Here is a 15,958-nt window from a genome sequence, read left to right as displayed (position 1 = left end):
TTCCAGCTGGCCTCCTGGACAGTCTCACTCTCAATCTCCCTCCAAACAGGAAGGCCCACCAACTCTACCATGGGTCCCCACCCAGCAAGGAAGGACCTCCAGGAAATAATCTCGACTTGGGGTGGTGCCATTCTGAGCTCTTCAAACCATGCCCTGAGTCCCTGTGATGTTCCCCTGTTTCTCACCCTCACAGCCCACTCCGGCCTCCTGACCTTCTGCAAGCCCAGTCTCATGGGCAGGGTCCCCGGATTCCCAGGCTGGGGGGCCTCTCCAAGCTGGGCGTCTGGCCTCGATCTGGTTTCCCATAATACAGCTCAGTCCCAGGGAGGCCATGCCTGGGAAACCCAAACATGGAGGCCCTTTGGTTAGCAGTTCACCTCCAGAACTTTTCTTAGGTGCTGGGAGCACAGGGACAGGGGCAGAGGTGGGCGGGAGGGAAGGAGGTGGGAGGGAAAGAGGAAGGAGGGGTTGGCGGGGAGGGAAGAGAAGCCCACAGAACCATCTCCCACAGCCACCCTGGTGTCACCGGCCACCCTCTAATAGGCAATTATTTTCTTGCTCCTAATTAACACCGCAGGTCCCCGTGTGCGTGGGGTGGGGAAGGGTGTTAGCGGGACACCCTCCTGTCCAGAGGAAACCCGGAGCTCTGCTCACATGCTCTCCAGCCCTGGCACAGCCCATGCCCTGCACAGTGCCCTGAGGCCGCCAGCATCTCCCTGTCCCACCCCAACACCAAGACCACAGGCCCCACATCAGGGCTCAGACTCCAGCCTCTCTCCTCATCAAAGTGACTTCAATTAGTTCTGGTTTGTCACTTTATAACGAGAAACCAAAGCGTGAACCCAGGACCTGAGCTGGAGTCCGCAGTGACCGATTGGCATCTGGAATGCCGAGGCTGCAGCTGGACCCCAAGGGGCTTCTGCACTCGGGCAGGGGAGGGGCAACGGCCTGAACCCCCCTCACCCCAAGACCCCAGGAAACAGAGAGTAAACCAGCCTAGAGGTGAGACCAAGGGGAGGAGCTGGAGGGAGAGACTGGAAAGGGTTAAGCCCCTCCTGCCCCCAAGGCAGGGTGGGATGGGGGCAAAGGGAAGGCGGAGAGGGGTTGGGGGGAGGGGGAAGGCAGCGTGATTGTCTGGTGACCATGACTCAATATCATGGATGAGTTGGATGAATGGGGCTTCCTCATCCCAACCTTGGCTCCTCTCAAATCCTGCTGGCTGGTCTCCCTGCCTGGTCTTTCCTCCCGAGAACTGCCCCCAAGTTGGGGGGGCAGGGGGACCCCTGTAGTTCTGGGTCTAGCCCCCATCCTGTCCCCTCCTCAGGCCTGAGGACAGATACTTAGGACTCTCCAGGGAGTCTGTGAACAGAACCACCTTAACTTAACACATGAAAATACGTGCCTACATGTAAACAGATAAGACCATCTCCTCTCCTTCCCGATGCACGTCCCAAAAGGATGGCTGGTCTCCTGATGCAGGGAAAGGAAGGATGGAACAGGAAGGCACAGGGGGCTCCTGCACGTGGGTGGCAGCAACAGTTAATATCTGCTCAGCATTTTAGAGCTTACACACCTCTCAAGTACATGAGATCATCAGCGTCTGGTCTCCCCGCCATGGGGAGGTGGGTGGAGGTGACGGTGGTAACTGAAGGAGGAAACTGGAGTTTTGTTCTGGGAGACACTGCTGGAGGCAGTGCCACGTGCCCCTTCTGTTGTCCCTGGTTCTGCGAAGTGGACACCTGGCTGGCTGGGGTCTCCTCCTTGCCAAGCCATCAGACATGCGCCACGTGCTTTTACATCCACTAACTCATCGGGTCCTTTTATGAGCTCTTTGAAGCAGGAATCCTCCCCATCTTCCATCCTTCCCACCCGTCAAAGGTAAGAAGGCTCAGGCTGAGGGGTTGGGGCTGCTTCCCCCCTAGACACACAGCCACGACGTGCAGCGGAGCTGGTGCTCGCCTCGCCTGCCTCTGCAGACGGGGTACTGTGCTTGGACACGTGGCTGAACCTCAAGGCCAGTCTGCGTAACAATTGATATCCCGGGGTCCTACCGAGTACTGTGGGACTGACCCTCTATCCACGAGCATGTCACGTGGAACATCTCACTTAATACTTGCAGAGGAGGAAAGCGAGGCTCAGAGAGGTACAGACACCTGACAGGTGCACACAGTAAGTGACAAAACTGGGATTCCTTCCCAGACAGCTGGAAGGCACAGCGCCCATCCCAGCCACTCAGCTGCTGCAGTAGCACTGGGCCCAGAAGGCCTTGGTGGCCTTGGTTATCATGTCACCCCATGTCTGGCACACTGCTTGTCCCCAATCAAGTTTGCTGAGTACTGAGGTGACAGTGGAAGGTGTCCAATCTGTGGTGTTAACCGACCTGCTGCCTGATGCTGGCAGTGACTGCCGCTCAGGAGGAAGGGGATGTGCAGGAGAGAGACCCGTGGTCAGGCCACAGGGGAACTTACCAAAATAGGAGCCACCTTCAGTAACACCCAGAGCCAGACTTCCCATCCAGGCCCTCCCACACTCACCCCACACTGAGTGCCCTCAGGAGGCCCCCGCAGGAGCAGGCAGTGGGGGGTGGGGCCAGGTGACAGGCTGCACAGGAGCAGTGGCCCGGGGGGAGGGGATGCCCCCAGGAGTCATTTGACGCCAGCGCAGTGTACAGGGTCTGAACCTGGGGAGGAGAGGGGCAGCGGATGTGAGTGGTCTCTTTGGCTCAGCTGTCACCTCTCCAGGGGACTGGGGGATGGGGCATGCTCAAGCCCCGCCAACCATAGCTGCTGGCCAGACAGGAGCTGTCTCTGGGGTGCGGGAGGGACCTCCTCTCACTCCCCACACCCAAAGGAGGGACCTCCTCCCACTCCCCACACCCAAAGGCCTTCTCCAAAGGTTTACAATTGCTCCAATGGAAAGGAGAAAACTCTGATCAGAGACACGAGGGCCAGATCTGGGGCGCAGGGTTTGGGACACACGGACACGGGACAGACAAACACACACACACACACACACACATATACACAAGTAACACAGCTGTCTCTGAAATCATATCCGCCTCTTTTCATGCATTCACAAGCAGCGGAAGATTCCCTGGAGCTATCCCCAGGCAGCCACATTCTCAGGGAATGCCTTCCACAGGCAGGGCTCTGAGAGAGGGAGGGGAAAACAGACTGGGAAAAAGGCAAATCCCCGGACTGGCCTCCTGCCTGGATCCCAGCCTAAAAGCAGGAGGGGGTCCTGATTCTCCCCTCCTTCTGGAATGGCAGGCACCAGATGCCTGGGGCCCGAAGGAGGCAGGGACGCTAGGGGTTATTATTAGAGTCCCTGTCACTGGTGCCCTGCAATACCCTACTGGCTCAGGATCCCCGCTGCCCTGCAGGAGAAAGTCCTGGCTGGGGGAAGAGGTGACCAGCTGTCTCCCGACTCAGCCTCCCTGGAGGCCCTGTTCTGCCCGGCCTGGTCCCACACCCTGGCCCCACACCAGGAGATTGTGGAGAACCTAACACAGCAGGCAGAGGCTGCCGGGGCGGGGGGGGGAGGGGTCAAAGTCCTGAGATGGGAGTAGAGCTCTGAGTAAATGGGCCCCATCTTGGGCTTCCCAGGCCCGGAATCTTTGACCCAACGGAAAACTGACTCAGCCTGGCCACAGGGGCTGCAGTGGCTTGGCCAGATCTGAGAAGGCTGGGAGATTCTGCAGATCTGTCTGGGCAGTGAAGTCTGGGGAGCACTTCTCCCCTCTAGGGGTGCGGAAACCTCAGAGGGAAGGGCCAGCAGAGCAGGGAAAGGGCAGAAGTGGGAGGATGAGAGGAGCATCTGGCCAAGAAGCCAAGACCCCAAAATCGAGGGCCGAGAAGGTACGCCTGTACAGAGCAGGAGAGGGGGCGGGTGTGAGATGGGGCTGATGGGGGGCCACCTTCCTGGCTGGGGGTCCACACCCCTTCTCCCCCAGCTCTGCGACCTTCCAAGAGGGGCCCAGGGGGCGGCTTCCACGCCGCAGGCAGGGGCTGGGGAGGAGGGGTACTGCGGTGACCAACTGGGAGACTCCGGTCAGTTCTGCCCAAACTTCTCCCAGGCCACACAGACCCGGAAAGAGACAGCCTGTCTTGTAACCTCAGAAGGAGGTAAACCTCGGAGTGCACTTCGGCATCCTCCCCGCAGCCCGACCGCCGGGATTAGCAGGTACAAGTACAAATGCCCCCACCCCGCGCCGCGCTGCCCTCCTCGGCGTTCAGCCCCATCCCCCGCAGGCAGCCTCCGCGCCCTTCCCCCCGTGCCCCAGAGGCCGGCTTAACTCCCATTTTTCCAATTGTCCCAGCCCATGAGGTTCCCAGACGGGAGGGTTGTGGGCCAAAGATCGGAGGGAAAAGAGGAGACGGGTGAAGATGCTGCGGGGAAGAGTGGAGGGTGATGTGGAGGCGTGTTGAGAGCAGCGGGCTGGCAGGGGCAAGGCGTGTGCGGGTACTTGGGGCGCCGTCCGGGGCCTGGCGCGCACTCACCTCCTGGTAACTCTCATCGCGCGGCCTGAAGGTGCTGTCTACCGGCTGCAGGCGCAGGCCGAGGTGCGGGACGCTGTGCAGCCACACCACCCACCAGGGCGCGATGTACTCCACGCGCGCCGCCGGCATGGCTCGGCAGAGTGCGCCCGCTGCGGCCGCCGCTGCCACCGCCCGCCGGCCGGCGCCGCGCGCCCGTCCCGCCCCAGGCCCCGCCCCGGGCCCACCTCGACCCCACCCCACTCTGGTCTAGGCCCCGCCCCTCCGGCGCGCGCCATCCCCGCCCCCTCCGGGGCCCAGCCCCCTCGCCCTGGGCTCACCCTGGGGCTACGAGGGGTCGTGCCCAAGAACAGGAAGCCCTTTTCTGGTCTGGAATCTGTCCTGGACCTACGGGCGAGAGAGGTGGAAGGAGTGAAAACAGCCCTCAGAAGTCTCCAGAATCTGTTCTTAACATCAGTCTATAGGTTTTCGGACTTCTGGTTTCTTAACATCAGCACAAGTATATAGAGTGCCAATGAGTGCAGAGAGCAGTCGCGGCTTGAGAGAGGAGAAGCCGGCCGCTCCTAGCACTTTCGGAAAAGTAGTGAAGTGATCGATTGGGGACCGAAGGGAGCAACATTCAGTCCCTGGGTCTCAAGTTCTAAATTCAGTCTCATCCATGATTGAGCGTCCGCTGTGTAAACCACGTGGACTCAAAGACGGGGCCTTGCCTCCGGAGCGCCCAGCCCGTCTGCCCAAACAACTAACGGGTGCCGCCTGGAAAGCCCGGGGGATTGAAAAAAGCAGCCGGTTCTTCCTGGCTAGCGGGACCGGGACCGGGCGGGCCTCCTGGGGAGAAACCCTTGAGCTGTCTCTAGGGGAGGGGAGAGGTGGGGAGCATCGGGAGCGCGGGGAAGGGCCGGGCATCCCGGGGGGTACGCCAGAGCTGTCAACAACACAAATATACTGAGTGCCTACTATGTGCCAGGCGCTACTGTGTCCGTGAACAAAAGCGGACGAAAACTTTTGCCGGGAGGGGATCGCACTTTAGAGGGCAGGTGGCACCAGTGCACACCTGAAGACGTACGCCGCGCTGAGGTGGAGGTGCTCTGGGGAAAAGCAGAGCTGGGTCAGCCGATCAGAATGCGTTGCCGGGGACGGGGGGCTTGCAGTTTCGGATCCGACAGAGCCTCGAGGGCAGAAAAGGTCTTGGTCCTGAGACCCTAACCGCGTGCCGTGACTGCGGTTCGCGAGGCGAGGGAAGGAGGGGGTAAGGCTTGGGACAGGGTCGAGGGCAAGGTAAAGGGCCACCTGAGGTCTGTGAAGTGGGAATGGGGGGAGTTAAGGGGTCCTGACAGGATCGTGCTCGGGTTGCAGTCTGAGCGGTGGGAGCGAGGGGGGGCGGAGACACCTGTGAGAAAAGGGACCCCAGAGAGACTCCTAGGTTTCTGGCTTGGGAAACGGGATGTATGAGAGTGAACCGCCGGCAAACACACGTGGCTGCTGGAGGGGGACAGCCCACAGACCCCCTCTTCCCCTATCAGAGATCCAGGGCTGGGAGATGGAGCCCTGTTCTGTGGTGGAAACCACTCTCCTCCAGGTGGCCACGGTCAGGGTCAAGGTTCCCTGAGTAGGACTGCGGTCATCCCATCTGCGCATGCCCAAAGCTGAGGCTTGGGAAACTGGGGACACAGACGCTGGAGATCACTGGTTCCTCTCATAGGGATTTTCTTTCATTAATTGAACAAAGTTTGATTGAGCACTTTCTCTGTTCTAGGAAGTACAGTGATGGATAAAACATACACATTCCTGCCTGTATAGGGTCTAAAATTTAACAGGTGAAGGCAGGCAGCCTTTATCCCACACAGTGGTTAACCACAAACCCCCTTAAGAGCTGTCAGGAGACCACGGTCAGTTGGTATGTAAGGGGGACAGAGTCTGGGGCGGGGGATGTTTCCTGAAAAATGGCACGTTAGAACTGAAGGATGACCGTGTGTCAACTCTGGCTGTCCTGTTGGAGGGTTCGGAGCAGGGACAGTGCACTATGAGATCTGGGACCACAGGGGCCAGAAAGAGAATCAGTAAGTGCCAACCCCAGAGTGAGGGGAGTGACTGGAAGGAGAGACTGGAAAACTGCACTGAGGGAACTTTGGGGCAATGGAAATATTCTTCCTGGATTGCAGTGTTGGTTACACAACTGTAAATGGTCAAAATACACACATCTGTATACCAAAGAGGCTGAGTTTCACTGAATTAAACCTCAGTTAGCCTTACTTTAAAATAAATACATTTAAACAGAGAGAGAGAGGTATGGGCCAGATGGCCCCACAGGCCCTGGTAAAGGCTGTGGTCTCTGAACCAGCTGCGTGCGGAAAATGGACCAGAAGCGACTTCACAGGGCCCTGGGTGGGCACTGCTAACCTGTGTGACGACGCAGCTCCAGGACCCCTGGGACAGGCACGGCCTAGTGCCCTGGACCCCTCGCCCTCCTCCCCCTCCTCCCCCACGTCCACAGCGCAGGCTGCAGCTGCTGCTCCTTGCCACAACATCGACCCAGAAGTTATGGGGATTTGACATTCCTCTAGGAAGATTAGAGTCACCTCTGTGAACTGCAAGAGCCTTAGGGGAGAAGGGAGGGGAGGAGTCTGCCTCCGGGGGAGTGGCCCAAGTGTGCCTGGAGCACAGACCTTGCAGCTGGGGCAGAGGAGCCTGCCCTGGAGCTGGGTAGGGGGAAGGGAGTGGGCGGGGGAAGAGGGGCCTGCATGACACACTAGAACCCTGACTGCAAATGCTTGTCCTCAGGGCCGTCACTGTAGCCACGGGGTGCTGCTTGGAACACACAAACCTGCTTGGTTGGTCTGCACCCAGCTAGACGGTGACCATTCTAGCGGCTTCCCCAGGGGCCGGTTGACCTAGAGGGATGCCAGCGAAGCGAAGCCGCAGCACAGGACCGAGAGGCCTCCCAGGGACTCATTAGGGAGTTGAATTGAGAACAGCACCCCTGCCTCTGCCCCTCCCCATTCACCCATTCACCTGGCGTGGCAGGAACCAGCCCAAGCTGACCAGCTGACCTCAGCAAGGCAGCGGTCAGCCCTGGCCACCTGAGGGCCTAAAAACATACCAGTGCCTCAGACCAACTGATGCAGAATCTCTGGAATCAGCCCTGGCCACCGTGGTGAATTTTTAAAAAGTGCCCCAAATGCCTGAGCACAGGCAGGGGCTGAGAACCAGGGTCTGAAAGGATGCCTTCTCTAGACTTCAGGCCAAACGCCTGCAGGGCTTGTATCCTAGGAGCTGGGGCTGGTCTCTGCACAATGTGCTGGGACAAAGGAGGCCTGAGCGGTAAGCCCTCCCTCTTCCTGGGAAGCTGGAACGATTAAAGAGCGGGGAAGACTGGAGGCGGCTGAAGGTGCCCCAATCCGGGTCTGTCACTGGGAGTCACTGGGCACACGTGGACTGCCCCTCCAGGAGGAAATGAAACCCACATTCTCCCAATTAGATCCAAAAACTACCTCCCATGCTCAAAATTCTCATGGAAAAAAGCTGACTTTTCCCTGACCCTTGGCTACTTGGGAGTAGATGTTATCAATGTAAACCACTTCCAGACCTTCACTGGAGGCCGCTTATTTGTAGTCTGGCGCCACCTTGTGGTCCACCCTGACATGACCCCATACACACCCATCACATTTTAACAAGCACCAAAAAGGATCCTAACCGTTATTGGCTCACTTGATTCTTAACAGTAAAGCACCAAAATCTTTTTTTTTTTTTTTTTTTGCCATAACCATAAGGGAACTAAGGCAGTCTTGGGAAAACACCCTGGCCACCCCGACTCAGCTGTCTGAGAATGTGTCTCTCCCGGGAACACTTCCTTGCGAAGGGCTAAGTGCTGGGCTGGACAGTCACTTGTGTGGGAATTGTTTCTTTACTTGTGCCTCATAAGGCACCACCTGGCCAACCATAGTGCTCTGCCCTCTGCAGGGAGGGGTGGGGGTCCTTCCACTGAGGCAGGAGGGGTGTGTGCAGGGGAACGGACACCTGGGGGCCACAGGGGACCCACGCCCACTTGAAGGCATCGGTTGAAGCCGATCTGCAGTCTCTTCTAAGCACTATCCCAGCTGCGCTCGACTGTCCTCCTTGGTGGATGTAGATAGCAAGACGCAGTGGCAGAAGCGTGCGGAGCTGTCTCCGGGACTGGTAACTGGTGCGTGGTGAGGTGAGGTAACCGCTCAACTATCATTCAAGTTAGCAAGTGGTAGAAGCAGGACTTGATCCCCAAGGAGTCAGGCCTGGGACCTAAACTGCTACATTGATGTTGAGATTCGGGCCTTTGTGAACCAAAGATTCATGTCCCACTCACACAGCCACCACCCCAGGGTCAGATCTCTGGCTCCTCCCTCTAAACATCAGCTAGATTTTAGACCAGTCTTTCGGTTCCAAGGTCTCCTTTCCGGCCTTAGGACATCTTTTCCTCGGATGCTTGGCCCATTCTGCTAGGCTAACATCCACTCACGTGTACTGTTAGCTTCCAGGTTCCTTCTCCAACCCCCTTACCCAAATCGCCCTTCCATCTGCATCAATCTCACTGTACTCCTATCCTGTTTCAGAACTCCACTTAATCGTGACTAGCACTCAGGAACACACACAAAAGTGAATCTTTCATTTCTCTGCCTGAGTACATGTTTTAGTCTGGAAAAAAAACCCACCACCACACACCTACCTCTGCGTCAAGAAACACAACCTGGTAGGTACAGAAGCGAGACAGACTCTGGGGATGAGACGGCTTACTTTGCATTTCCAAGGAGGCTGGTCAACCTCTCCTTTTAACTGTCATTTTCATTACCAGGGAGCTCACTTTACCTAAGCGACTTTTAAATCTCGTGAGTACAGACTGGCTCACTTCCACAAAAACCTGGCTCTTTGAACTGCCTATTTCCATCTATTTATTTTCAAACCTAGACAAAAAAGCTTTATTCGCCCACTGGGACCACAGCCCAGGAGTTGGGGGATGCAACGAGGTAGGAACCAGAACCCTTCCAACCTGTTTCCACCAGAAGCAATTACCAAGCAACTTTTCCCTTCCCATCTTCAAAGACAAAGGACATACTATGAATTTTTAAAAATTTTAATACAGTTCAATTCAGCGTGCCTGGTTCATTTCAGCTCCTTTACTGCCAGACCTAGAGGAAAAGAGATGCACGTGAGTCACCCGGAGACACGTTTTGTTTGAGCTACTACTGCTTGTCTGCATTTTGTTACTTAAGCTAAGAGGGCTCACAAAGCTCAGAAAGCCCACCAGAGAGGATTTGCTTAATGTATCAGAAGTTAGTGGTTACTGTTGGATAATAAAAACGTTCCCTCCCTCAGCCTTTCTAAATATGTCCCAACCAGCCTTATGAAGCCCAGCAGTGCTGGCTGACTTCTCACTGTGAAGCAGCCGCTGTGGGAATCCTTCTGGGCTCCCCAGGCAGTGTTCCCCCAGCTCTCAGCTGCCTTTTTATTTTTTTAATTGTGTAGCTAAAACTTATTAAAACTGAAGTATAGTTGGGTTTCCGGCTCACTCACCTGGGGGCAGGGACTGCTTCAGCTTCTCAGCCTTCTCTTTGTCTGTGATGACCAGGGTGTAAAGGTATCTGCTGCATCGAACTTTAAACTTCACATTATCCTTATTTTTCTTGATCTTGACAGCTACCGGAGAGACCAGAATCAGTCGTTAACCCAGAAGAGATGTCGCACGTCCACCTGCTTTATACTTAAGGCACAAAGTGGCACTTATGGCTGCAACCGCCACCAGGGCTGTGCTCCCCCACCCCGCTGTCTCTGCTGAAACAGAAAACAAGAACCCCCGTCCCTCCAAGATCTCAGGATTTTAAATGCCAGGAATCTGTACTTCCTTTATTTTAATACTCGAGAGCCTGGGGCTCACTGTTTCTATGTAAAACACAGGTAGTAGCTAGTACACTCAACACATCCTAGAACATTCTGTACCCCCCCCCCAACTTTAAGGGATGATCGTAGTTCACCAAGTAAGGAGATGGATTATCTGCTGGGATCAAGAACATGCCACCCCACCCCATCTAGAAACCAATTCTCTGCGTATGAGATGACATCCTGGGGCGACGGTAAAGCTCCTTCTTCAGGACCCCCCGCACCTGACATAAGGAGCATGTGCTGAAGTTTTTCCTACAATTTGAACAGAACCCATTTTCTGGGCTCTTTATTGGTTTAAAGTTGTATCTCAGAGCCACAGCTCAGACAATGAAGAGCCCCAAGTGCACCCCAAATTCAATGGTGCGAGGTCTGAAGTTTAACGGTCTTCTAGCGTACAGGTGCCCATGCACCTCCACGAGGCCGGCAGCTGCAACGGCTGCGGGAAGACACCACTTCCCAAGTGTCGGTTAGTCGCATCAGGCACCTGTCAAAGTCCTGTCTCTGAACTTTCAAAAAACCCCAACAAAACAAAAAACAGTTGAGACACTTTCAACAACTTGTTATAAAAGCAGTGAAGTCCCAACGGAGAAAAGGGTGGCGAAGCACTGAACGTGGCTGCTGGGACCTCAGCCCAAGTATCTGACCAGACACACAAGCACCAAATGTGTCAGAGACCACACGGGCTCACCTGGACTCAGCCCCGGCCCCACTCCCGCCAGTCACTGCTAAAGGGACAGGGAAGCAGCTCTGCGGCTGAGCCCGCCCAAGGCGCTTTACCAAAGCAGAAACGGGGGGTGTTTATGCAAGCCGACCTGTTCTGCCACCTTAACATTCCTCTTAAAGCTAAGCACTCCAAGCTGCCCCCAGCAGCTGCAGCGCTCCTACAAACTAACTGAACTCCCGCAAGGGCAGACACATGCATCTCTTAAAAGTGTCTGCTCAACATTATCACATGATGTAGCAATTCTACCCTTGGGTGTGTACTCAAAAGAAACTGAGAGCAGGGATGAGAGATTTATACAGCAGCGTTCACAGCAGCATGATTCACAAGAGCCAAAGGCAGAAACCACCCATGTCGTTGGATGGATGGACAAACAAAAAGTGGTACCTCCACACAATGGGTTATTCAGCCTTTTTAAAAAAATACTTTGTTTTTATTGGTTCTGTTTGTTTTGGGGAGGAGGTAACTAAGTTTGTTTATTTACTTATTTATTTTAACGGAGGTACTGAGGATTGACCCAGGACCCTGTGCATGCTAGGCATGCACTTTTACCGCTGAGCCACACCCCCCGCCAACGGTTATTCAGTCTTGAAGAGAAAACTGACAAATTCTACAAGGATGAATTTTGAAGCCATTTTGCTAAATGAAGTAAGCCAGTCATGAAGGGACGATTTCACTTACACAAGGGACCTAGAGTAGTCAAACTGAGAGACAAGGTAGAACAGTGGTGGCCAGGGGTTGGAGGGAGAGAGAACAGGGAGCTACTGTTTAATACGTTAGTTTCAGTTTTGCAAGATGAAGAGTTCTGGAAAATGATGGTTGTACAACACTGTGAATGGACTCAACACCAGCAAACTGTACACCCCAAAATGGTCAATTTGATGTTATGTATATTTTACAATTAAAACTATAAAGAAAAACTATCTTAGGAGACATATTATCACTCCCTCTTCAACAGAAGGAAACAGTGATGTCATGTTTAACCTGTTGAGGACAGCTACCTTCCGGTAGAGCTGGGATTTGAACCCAGGCAGTGACTGCAAATTCCTGGGTTTAAACAAACTGACCTGGTAATTTTCTGTGCTTGACAGTACACAAAACACAAGCACACTGTCACCTGCGGTCCCCATAATCTGGGCAGGGCAGACATTCCCACTAGATGCTACTTGTCCCCACAGGAGGTCACCAGTTCATACACACCAGAGGATCAAAGGCAGCAGCCTGATTCAGGCAACGGGGACATTTAATTCTCCCTGTAGCTCCGTGAACCCCCAAAAGGTTCTCCCACACACTCCACCACTGACACAGGGCGTGAGAGATGGTGTCTTAGCCCACCTAAATACGTCAGCTCCAAGAGTACCCTACTTCCACAAATTATCCAATTTTCTCTTTATGACAAATCCGTAAGAGGGAAAGGGAGCTATAATATGGATTATCTGATGCAACACAAAAGATGGGGTGGCAGCGGTTGCTCAGTGGTAGGGAGCGTGCTCGGCATGCATGAGGTCCTGGGTTCAATCCCCAGTGCCCCTGTTAAGGGGAAAAAAAAAACTAAAAAGACGACCCTGGTTTAAAGTAACACAACATATGAATTCAAGACCCAGCATTAGGCACAAGCCTTCCAAACATCTTTCAACTATTAACAAAGGGAGAAAAGCAGAATCTCCACCCACATTTTGTGTAAAACAACCCCGCCAAACAAAAAACCCAGGATACCAGCAGCTGGGGCTGGCACATATCTATCAAAAACTTGCCGTTTTATGTTTTTAACGCGCCAATTACTTCCCTCTTCGTTAACAAGCTTGGAAACTAATACGCATATAAGTGTAATTACTCAGTTCATTGTGAGCAGGGCTTGTGCTGAGCCCATGACAGCGCAGAGCGAGGGTTCACGGAACACGTATTTCTAGAGTTTAATCCAGTAATGTACCCGTTCACAGCACCTACCGTGCACACAATGAGACAAAACAGAACTCAAACCGGCTCTTCAGACGTCTGCAATTAACCAAGGAAGGTAACATATTGGCCAACAGTCTTTTCTGCGGGAGACATGACTAAAGCACTGCTCCAAGACAGCAGGCAAGGGCCTACATGGCTCCCCGGCCCCAGCCTGGCGTTTTCGGGGAAGGCGCTCCAGCGGCAGCACCAGTGCAGGCCCGGCGCCGCGCACAACTGCTCATCTTGACCCTCAGAGCGATTACTTACATTTGGCGTCCTTTCGCCGAGCTGTAAGCAGGAAGTCCTTGATTTCCTCAATCTTGCGAGGCTGTAATACAAAGGAGACAGGAGTAAGCTGCAGAGATACGCCTTCTGGTGATGGTCAAGTCCACCTGCCCCTCTCGGGCCTCCGGAGACCCCCGCAAAGGCGCCCCTGCTGTCGCCCCGGGGCCCGCACCCCCCTGGGGCAGGTCCCAGGCAGGGTTCGTACTCACCATGATGACGAGACGCGGAAACCGCACGGCCGGTACCTGCGGGAAAGATAAGCGTTGGCGTCAACAGGGCGGGGGGACCGGCGGCTACCCCGCTTCCCTTCCCCGCATCCCAGGAATGCCGACCCCATCGAACTCCATCCTCCTCCCCTGCACCTCTGATCCAAGTCCGGGGCCCCCAAATGTCTCCTGGCCGGGGATTATCCCGGATTACCCTCCATTCCCCATGTACGGCCCGAGAGAAACTCACTGCGAGCGGCGAGAAGCAAGGAGAACGGAAAGGGAAGAGATTTCCGCTTCCGGTCAGTTAAACGCTCCCCCGGAGGAAGCTGGGTACGGTGTCTGTAGACGGTCAAGATTCCTTAGGCGTTCGCTCTTCCCATAGCTGCATCTCTGCCCTCTTCTGGCCTAGATGAATAGTGCACCTCCCTGAAAGCAATAGGTCGCTTCCTCCCTCCACTCGCTACCCCCACCCCAACCCTCTACCCAAATCCCACCTCTGAAGACCTGTGTTAGGCCTTATCATCCACTACTTCCATTAGACCTCCTGTGTATTGGGCAGCTACGCAGGGGATTTGCTCATTTAAATGAAGGGACCCTCCTATATACATTTTAGAACCTCTTTCTGGGGATTCTTCCCTCTTCCTCCTGGTCTCCTTTTCCACGGACATCTCATCTACCATGGGCAGGGGCCTCTCGCTCTCCTCTTTCCACTTACTGGAGCTTTCCCACTTCCTGCTTCCTATTTCTTTAAAAACTGATCCAATAAAAGCAAGTCAAAACTTGCAATACTGACATTCCTGGAACATTCACATTGGGCAGCTCCTGTGCCAAGCACTTGACCCGTGGGGCCTCTGTGATCCTCAGGTGCGCCTGTGAGAGGGCGTTACCCCAGTCTTACCCACAGGAGAATGGAGGCTTGTCGTTGCTGGGAGAGGTGACTTTAGGACTTGAGCCCACGCTCCCAGGCTCCTCACCACTTTCTCGCGAGACTGTGCCCCTGAAGCAGGCTGGCAGCTCTGGGAAGGCAGCATTCCCTTTGCCCCTTCGGTTTCTCGAGCCTCCATCCCATCCCTGGCATTATTTTCTCAGCACAAATTTACCCTAAACTCTTAGGGAACATCTTTCCAGGCCGGGTCTGGGAAACTTGAGGTTATCGATTTTATTTTTATCCTCCGCTTTCATTTTATTTTTAACCTCTCTACAAATGTCTACATTTTATTATATTTGTCTTCCTGCCAATTTAATAACTGCACAGCAGAAGGTAATTGTCCTGTGCACATCGTCATAGAGCAGCCCACCTGAAGAGAAAGAGTCCTTTGCCATGAACTTCACTTTGAACTCACTCTCCTCCCACCCTCCTTCCCTGCCACTAGACAAGTGCAGGTTAAGCAGCTTCCTAGAGGTGCTGGACATACAGGGAAGGATAAGCCAACAGTCCTTGCCCCTGGGAGGTCACGAAATCCTCTAATTGTACTAGAGAGCATTTTCAAAGAAACCAAATTATGTTTCTGTAACTACAGATGCATCCGAGTGTTAACAGTGGGAAAAGTTAATTCGTATAGGCTTAATTTGAGATTCCCAGATCCCTTAGCCTGACCTCGGGCTGGGACAACCCCTCTCCATCTCAGGCTGATGCTTTTCTGGTCTTTTCTTCCCTGCTGCTGTGTCCAAAGCAACCTTTCGGCCCAACCAACTGGATTCTTCGTGTGCTGGGCACTTCCCGACTGCAGGCGTCTGCCTGTGCCATCCCCTCTGATATTAAGTCCTGCTCATCCTCAGAGCTCAGCTCCCTCCTTCCTCCAGGCAGGACCCTGCACCTCTGCCCCCGTCACTCATCACTCAGGCAGCAGTTACTCACACGCACCTCTTGACAGACTGCACGGCAGTGTTCAACTCTTCATTCATTTGCAACAACTTTTCCTTAAAGGTGAGGGTGGGGTTCTGCATGGGGTTCCAAACTCCATTGGGAGTTGATAACTCTCAAAATGCAGTACTCACCCATATATAGCAGGTGTTCATTGCTGACCCATAGGATCCTCAAGACGGTTGCAGCATCTGAGATCACTCCCTGTACAAAGGGTGGATGGATTGATGGAAGTAAGGCTGGATGAATGAGGGAAGGGATGAAGAGAAGGATGGAAGGATGGAGAAAGAGATAGAAGGATGGAAGAATGGAGGAAGGGATGGAGGAATGCATGGAGGGATTAATTTGGACAGAGCAGTGCCTGGCACATAGTAAGTCCACAAAAATATTTACTGAGTGAATGCCTGGTGCTTCTCCCCACTGCAGGACCTATGGGACAGGGACAGGGACAGGGGACACAGTGAGGGGCTGTATCTCCCTTTTGGCAGCGATCCCAGAGATGGACATTTACCCTCTTGAACTACGTAAGAAAACA

At 54.3% G+C, this 15,958-nt stretch overlaps 2 protein-coding genes and 1 long non-coding RNA gene across 6 annotated transcripts in view; 1 reads left to right on the top strand and 2 right to left on the bottom strand.

Moving 5' to 3' along the window:
- TTYH2 (tweety family member 2) overlaps positions 1 to 4,709 on the bottom strand; it is a 35,406-nt gene extending 30,697 nt beyond the window's left edge. The window contains exon 1 of one of the 2 annotated variants that reach the window (XM_074343608.1): positions 4,500 to 4,709. In XM_074343608.1, coding sequence (XP_074199709.1) covers positions 4,500 to 4,628 — 129 coding nt within the window. In that variant the 5' untranslated portion in view covers positions 4,629 to 4,709. The remainder of the gene's footprint in view (positions 1 to 4,499) is intronic. The other variant, XM_074343609.1, reaches the window with a different exon arrangement.
- Positions 2,602 to 10,538, top strand: LOC141573657 (uncharacterized). Its single transcript, XR_012499635.1, has 3 exons — positions 2,602 to 3,857; positions 4,076 to 4,182; positions 10,164 to 10,538. It is a non-coding gene; the product is annotated as an uncharacterized LOC141573657 (long non-coding RNA).
- RPL38 (ribosomal protein L38) lies at positions 9,585 to 13,895 on the bottom strand. Of its 3 annotated transcripts, none has more exons than XM_010950831.3 (5): positions 13,807 to 13,895; positions 13,560 to 13,595; positions 13,333 to 13,393; positions 10,041 to 10,163; positions 9,585 to 9,655 (listed from the first exon to the last, which is right to left on the bottom strand). In XM_010950831.3, the coding sequence occupies exons 2-5, from the start codon at positions 13,560 to 13,562 to the stop codon at positions 9,630 to 9,632; spliced, it is 213 nt and encodes a 70-aa protein (XP_010949133.1). In that variant the 5' UTR covers positions 13,563 to 13,595; positions 13,807 to 13,895; the 3' UTR covers positions 9,585 to 9,629. The 3 variants fall into 3 exon arrangements, with proteins under 3 accessions (XP_010949133.1, XP_010949134.1, XP_045369570.1); XM_010950832.3 differs by having other exon boundaries at positions 13,713 to 13,827; XM_045513614.2 differs by having other exon boundaries at positions 13,771 to 13,820.
- Positions 13,896 to 15,958: the final 2,063 nt, after the last annotated feature.

The sequence above is a fragment of the Camelus bactrianus genome, chromosome 16, assembly GCF_048773025.1.
Source record: "Camelus bactrianus isolate YW-2024 breed Bactrian camel chromosome 16, ASM4877302v1, whole genome shotgun sequence".
NCBI lineage: Eukaryota > Metazoa > Chordata > Mammalia > Artiodactyla > Camelidae > Camelus > Camelus bactrianus.
The sequence above is the reverse complement of the archived record's forward strand: the minus strand, read 5'-3'. Positions and strand labels throughout refer to the sequence as shown.

Coding starts and splice junctions, on each gene's coding strand:
- RPL38 (XM_010950831.3), bottom strand. Junction 10,164..13,332: donor TCGGCGAAAGGACGCCAAAT/GTAAGTAATCGC, acceptor TCTCTCCGGTAG/CTGTCAAGATCAAGAAAAAT. Junction 9,656..10,040: donor GAAGCAGTCCCTGCCCCCAG/GTGAGTGAGCCG, acceptor CTTTTCCTCTAG/GTCTGGCAGTAAAGGAGCTG.